At 47.2% G+C, this 7,500-nt stretch overlaps 1 protein-coding gene across 2 annotated transcripts in view; it reads right to left on the bottom strand.

Annotated features, from left to right (window-relative positions):
• zgc:158659 (uncharacterized protein LOC791141 homolog) overlaps window positions 1–7,500 on the bottom strand; it is a 42,920-nt gene that overhangs the window by 10,465 nt on the left and 24,955 nt on the right. For both annotated transcript variants that reach the window (XM_037541398.1, XM_037541397.1), the window contains exons 14-17: window positions 7,028–7,131; window positions 6,773–6,944; window positions 4,294–4,400; window positions 1,938–2,059 (exon numbers count right to left, since the gene is read on the bottom strand). In XM_037541398.1, coding sequence (XP_037397295.1) covers window positions 1,938–2,059; window positions 4,294–4,400; window positions 6,773–6,944; window positions 7,028–7,131 — 505 coding nt within the window. The remainder of the gene's footprint in view (window positions 1–1,937; window positions 2,060–4,293; window positions 4,401–6,772; window positions 6,945–7,027; window positions 7,132–7,500) is intronic.

Raw genomic sequence — 7,500 nt, 5'->3', positions numbered from 1 at the left:
TACATTAAACTGCATACAGCACATAAACACACCACATTACACACGACATATACATTAAACTGCATACAGCACATAAACACACCACATTACACACACGACATATACATTAAACTGCATACAGCACATAAACACACCACATTACACACGACATATACATTAAACTGCATACAGCACATAAACACACCACATTACACATGACATATACATTAAACTGCATACAGCACATAAACACACCACATTACACACGACATATACATTAAACTGCATACAGCACATAAACACACCACATTACACACGACATATACATTAAACTTCATACAGCACATAAACACACCACATTACACACGACATATACATTAAACTGCATACAGCACATAAACACACCACATTACACAACGACATATACATTAAACTGCATACAGCACATAAACACACCACATTACACACACGACATATACATTAAACTTCATACAGCACATAAACACACCACATTACACACGACATATACATTAAACTGCATACAGCACATAAACACACCACATTACACATGACATATACATTAAACTGCATACAGCACATAAACACACCACATTACACACGACATATACATTAAACTGCATACAGCACATAAACACACCACATTACACACGACATATACATTAAACTGCATACAGCACATAAACACACCACATTACACACGACATATACATTAAACTGCATACAGCACATAAACACACCACATTACACACACGACATATACATTAAACTGCATACAGCACATAAACACACCACATTACACACACGACATATACATTAAACTGCATACAGCACATAAACACACCACATTACACACACGACATGTACATTAAACTGCATACAGCACACACACGACATATACATTAAACTGCATACAGCACATAAACACACCACATTACACACACGACATATACATTAAACTGCATACAGCACATAAACACACCACATTACACACGACATATACATTAAACTGCATACAGCACATAAACACACCACATTACACACGACATATACATTAAACTGCATACAGCACATAAACACACCACATTACACACGACATATACATTAAACTGCATACAGCACATAAACACACCACATTACACACGACATATACATTAAACTTCATACAGCACATAAACACACCACATTACACATGACATATACATTAAACTGCATACAGCACATAAACACACCACATTACACACGACATATACATTAAACTTCATACAGCACATAAACACACCACATTACACACGACATATACATTAAACTGCATACAGCACATAAACACACCACATTACACATGACATATACATTAAACTGCATACAGCACATAAACACACCACATTACACACGACATATACATTAAACTGCATACAGCACATAAACACACCACATTACACACGACATATACATTAAACTGCATACAGCACATAAACACACCACATTACACACGACATATACATTAAACTGCATACAGCACATAAACACACCACATTACACACGACATATACATTAAACTGCATACAGCACATAAACACACCACATTACACACGACATATACATTAAACTGCATACAGCACATAAACACACCACATTACACACGACATATACATTAAACTGCATACAGCACATAAACACACCACATTACACACACGACATATACATTAAACTGCATACAGCACATAAACACACCACATTACACACACGACATATACATTAAACTGCATACAGCACATAAACACACCACATTACACACACGACATATACATTAAACTGCATACAGCACATAAACACACCACATTACACACACGACATATGAATTCTCCATATTACTCTCATCAGATATAAGCATGTGCTCTGTCTGTGAAGCAGGAAAATAGCAGAAGCCCAACACTCACCATCTCCGTTTTTAAAGATGACCTCGTTGTTGGTGAAGAGGAGTTCGCTCATGATGTCCGGATTCTCCCAGTTCAGCCACAGGGGACGCTTCGCTGAGGACATGATCCTACACTCCTCTAACCTGAGAGATACAGAGAGAGCGAGAGGGAGGGAGAGAGCGAGGGACAGACGTTGAGGGGACATACAAAAATGCTTTAGTGCCATCTTGTGGACTAAGAATGGATTTTGGTATCCTAGGAATCCAATAATGGGCTTATTACATGTAAAAGATATTAATCATATAATAAAACATACTTCAGCCTCTTATTACTAACACTGCTTTTTCAGCCCTGTGATATTCTGGTGTGGGGCTGTCACGATATCACAGTTTTAATCACAATACGTCGTGTAGTGACACAGAACTCGATACCAAACAGTAAAAATACTTTTCATAATCTGAACAATAAATTATCCAGAGAAAACAAGATTCACATTTTCACAGTTTAATTAACAGGCCTGCCGCAGTGGAGCTGCCAGCGGAGACGCAGCGGAGACACCAGAAGAGACGCAGCGGAGACACAGCAGAGACGCCAGCGGAGACACCAGCAGAGACACCAGCAGAGACGCCAACAGAGACGCAGCGGAGACGCAGCGGAGACGCCAGTGGAGACACCAGAAGAGACGCAGCGGAGACACCAGAAGAGACGCAGCGGAGACGCAGCAGAGACGCCAGCGGAGACACCAGCAGAGACGCCAGCAGAGACGCAGCGGAGACGCCAGTGGAGACCCCAGTGGAGACGCAGCGGAGACGCCAGCAGAGACGCCAGTGGAGACGCAGTGGAGACGCCAGTGGAGACGCAGCGGAGACGCAGTGGAGACGCCAGTGGAGACGCAGCGGAGACGCCAGCGGAGACGCAGTGGAGACGTCAGCAGAGACGCAGCGGAGACGCAGCAGAGATGCCAGTGGAGACACCAGCGGAGACACAGCGGAGACGCCAGCGGAGATGCCAGCGGATACACCAGTGGAGATGCAGCGGAGACGCAAGCGGAGACGCCAGCGGAGATGCCAGCGGATACACCAGCGGAGATGCAGCGGAGACGCAAGCGGAGACGCAGCAGAGATGCAGTGGAGACGCCAGCGGAGATGCAGCGGATACGCCAGCGGGGATGCAGCGGAGACGCAGCAGAGACGCAGCAAAGACGCCAGCGGAGACGCAGCGGAGACGCCAGCGGAGGCGCCAGCGGAGACGCAGCGGAGACGCAGCAGAGACGCCAGCGGAGACGCAGCAGAGACGCAGCAGAGACGCCAGCAGAGACGCCAGCAGAGACGCCAGCGGAGGCGCCAGCGGAGACGCAGCGGAGACGCAGCAGAGACGCCAGCGGAGACGCCAGCAGAGACGCACCAGAGACGCCAGCGGAGACGCAGCGGAGACGCAGCGGAGACGCCAGCGGAGATGCAGCGGATACGCCAGCGGAGATGCAGCGGAGACGCAGCAGAGACGCAGCAGAGACGCCAGCGGAGACGCCAGCGGAGATCCAGCGGAGACGCCAGCGGAGACGCAGCGGAGACGCAGCAGAGACGCAGCAGAGACGCCAGCGGAGACGCCAGCAGAGACGCAGCAGAGACGCCAGAAACTGCTTTTCTCTAAAGCCGCTTTGAGACAACACTAGCTGTAAAAGGCGCTACAGAAATAAACGCTGTCGTTGTCGTTGATATGCTAACTGGTGGCACGCTGAAGCTTCCTACGTGGCTCTCTGGTGGACGTGTGGTTCCAGAAAAACATTTTAATTGGAAAAGAACTGCATTAAGGGGATGTTCTTTAAACTTTAAACTCACCCATCATTTAACTAATAAGTGGTGATTGGAAGGTTCTTTAGGGAAGCTAGAGCTGTTCCTTTGTATCTTCGCTCTTAAGAACCCTGTTTTTAAGAATGCTGGGAAAATACAGCGTCAGCCTGGTGCTGCTTATTGAAATAAATACTGAAACTTTTTAAGTACTGAAAGCACTAAAGAGTACTGAAGTATCTGCCACATTACTGTATTGAGTATTGAAGTATTGAACCAGTACTTTTAATACTAATACTCTTTAATACTTTGTGTTTTACTGTACGGAATTTCTCTGTTTCCTACTGGGGAGTTTTAGAATATTTGTTCTGTCCGAACTGGTTTTTCTGCTGGGATACAGCTGTGTGTGTGTGTGTGTGTGTGTGTGTGTGAGTGAGTGTGTGTGTGTGTGTGTGTGTGTGTGTGTGAGTGTGTGTGTGTGTGTGTGTGAGTGTGAGTGTGTGTGTGTGTGTGTGTGTGAGTGTGAGTGTGTGTGTGTGTGTGTGTGTGTGAGTGTGTGTGTGTGTGTGTGCGTGTGTGTGTGTGTATACCTGAGGTTGCCCAGTTGGTGTACCGGATTTAAAGGAGAGACGAATCCCTGCAGGGCCTCCATATAATCTGGGCGGGACATGTGCTCCACCAGGAACTTCATCTGAGTCTAAACAGCCAATCACAAAACAGAACCAGCTTTATCCACCAATCACAACACAAAATCAGCCGTATCCTCCAATCACAGCACAGAACAATGTTTAACAATATAAAAGCACGACATCATAAAAATAAACAAATAAATAAACAGACCAGCGCCTGCAGCATGAAGCAGCTTCACAGCTCCATCTACTGTAATCCGTGTGGTGACGTGTTCTATAGCACATGTATCCCTGAATAACACGCATGTAAACACACTGGAGGGCAGAGAGAGTCCTGTGAGTGGAGGAGAGGGAAAGCCGAGGCAGCGTAACTCCACCCACTCTTCCTCAGAGCGAGCGAGAAGCGCTGAGTCACTGCTCACTACACAGATTACAGCACAGTTCACACACAGCAGCTGCTCTGAGTCACAGCTTTCCTGTCAGCTCCAGAGGAACCGCATGTGAGAAACACAGTGTAAACACACACACACACACACCCCAGTGTCCCCACTGTTACAGAGTAGTGTGATTACTTTCTCCAGCAGTGAAGCATTACAGTTCACACGCCTGCACAGTGCCGTGGCTTCATGGCCACACGAACCCCACCGACAACTGGTACTGTGACTCACTGGGCCACTGGTGAGGCACTGTGTCCGGTGTTGTGCTCCCGTATCCCATGGAAGCTGAAGCTGGATTCAGACAGACGTCGCCGGTCACCATCGTTAAGCGCCCACTGCTCCGCCCACTCTGGGTGGTAATGTATTCCCAGTACACACGCGACACTGTGGATCGAGGACTGTTAAACGCCCACACAACTTCACCCCTCTGGCACCCACCATCATGCTTTAAGTTAAGAGATACTTTTTTAATCCCACAATCAGGGAAATTCCACCTCCGCGTTTAACCCATCCGTGAAGTGCAACACCACATACACACTAGGGGGCAGTGAGCACACTTGCCCGGAGCGGTGGGCAGCCCTATCCACGGCGCCCGGGGAGCAGTTGGGGATTAGGTGTCTTGCTCAAGGACACCTCAGTCATGGACTGTCAGCCCTGGGGATCGAACCGGCAACTTTCTGGTCACAGGGGCAGTTCCCTGACCTCCAGCCCACGACTGCCCCCAAACTGTCCGAACTCCTACATGCTTTGTACGAACTCGCTGGCCAGTGTTCAGCCTCACTCACACGAGAGTGGGCGTCCCAAACCGTCCCCGGAGGTAGCACCACTTCACATTTACAGACTGCGATCCCGTGACTTTTGGCACGTCGGTTCATATTCCTGTACTAAGAATTACGTAACAGAGTAATATTAAATACATGGGATTTAGGGCATTTTCACACTTGTCCCAGTGAGTCCGTACCCAGAGCTCACAGGGAGGAAGGCCTCATGATCACAGGGTTGCTTTCATGCACAAGGACTCCTTCCATACCGTGAATCGACTGCGTAATTCCATTCCTCCCTTTCTGTGTGCAGGTCTGAATGGTATCTTCATCCATTTGCTGATTTTTGTTATTATCCTTGGATACAAACACTAAAGTGGGGAAGAGCAGCACTTCTAGTCCACAGCAGTCCTTTCCCATCATCATGGAACTTAAAAAGGTAAGTTGAAGGGGTCACTAGGAGTGGAGTCCCCCCAGAGCACCAATTTCAGGAGGACCAGAGATCAGTCCTCTGGACGGCTCCTGGGCTTGAAAACACCTTACCCGCTTGATAAAGCATACCGAGCTCACAGAGCCAGAGGACATGCGTGCGGAAAAAAGCTCTAGTGTGAAAACACCCTTAGTGATTTAGCACCAAGACCAGACTCGAGTCCATACATTGGTCTTGGTCTGCGGACTCAGAGGCTGGTCCCCAGACCTGCCGAGTGCAGCGCCTCCATGTGGCGTAACTAGAAGCCTTTCCTATCATTACTGAATATCAATGAAACATTCAAACAGAGTAAAACAGTCTTGGTCTTGACACAGACTTGGGCTTAACTGCACGCAGAACGTTTTGTAGCGTGGGTTGTGCTTCGGACCCCCACAAGTGGATGAATCTGACTTTTGCCAGTTTGTTGAAAGAGAATTCAAAGAGAACTCAGTCTAAACTTGGTGAAGGAGCATCTTCTGAGGATGTGAGTGTTGGTTCTGAGATCATCTGAGACCCAGACATCAGGCTTCTTTCTGAGCCTGTGCATGTGATGTTAATATGTCCTGACGTAAGATGTGAGTGGGGCCTCCAAAATAATCAGTAATGTCTTCCACTAGTGGGCGCTCCTGAGCCAGTTCCAAATGAAGTGGCTCCTATGGAGCTCGTCAAAAAGTCGTTAACTTCTTCACATGCAATATTTAAACGATTGTAGATGAAGACGTATCATTATAAAGGATAGTGGGGCTGATTTTAGAAGAATCTGGACGTCTTACCTTCTGCGTCTCGTCCTTCTTCTCGTGCTTCAGTGTGTCGGTGAGGTTGACCAGTTTGTCCATGGCCTCCACCTGCCTGTTCAGGTGTTTCAAGTACATGCCACACCCCCTGCAGAACGCCTCCAGCAGCAGCCCGAAGCGCCGAGACACCGTCTTATTGTGCATCTCAGACCTGAACACCAGTATCAACATCTTCATCATCACTATGATCAGCATCATCTTCATTTGAAGCATGTTTAATGGGACTTCACTCACTTCAGGTGCCAGAAGAAGAAGTGTCCAATCCTCTGATTGGTCAGGGCTTTCTTTATCAGGAAACGGGCCAGAGGATTGTCCAGATACATCTCATACTTCAGCACCTGAACACACATTACACAAGCGCCAGTTTATTAGATACCCCATGATCTAAACTCACTGGCCATTTTATCAGAAACACCTACCATATAGATGCACTCTGCAGGTTTACAGTTACAGTCTGTATTAGTCCTTCATCAGTGGTCAATTTCTGACCACAGAGCCATTCCTGGACGGAATTTTTGAGTGGATGTTTCACTCTCAAATTTGCCCTGATTTGTGTGAAAACAGCAGTACACACACCACAACATCAGTGCCATGGCTCTGCTGAGCTTGGACCACCACCCAAATAATATCTGGACAACAGCGGCCCTCTGATCAGAAACCGATCAATGAGGAGTGGCGTAGAGGGGGGCTGATAAGCTGTCCAGCAG

This window comes from Pygocentrus nattereri, chromosome 9, assembly GCF_015220715.1.
Source record: "Pygocentrus nattereri isolate fPygNat1 chromosome 9, fPygNat1.pri, whole genome shotgun sequence".
NCBI lineage: Eukaryota > Metazoa > Chordata > Actinopteri > Characiformes > Serrasalmidae > Pygocentrus > Pygocentrus nattereri.
The sequence above is the reverse complement of the archived record's forward strand: the minus strand, read 5'-3'. Positions and strand labels throughout refer to the sequence as shown.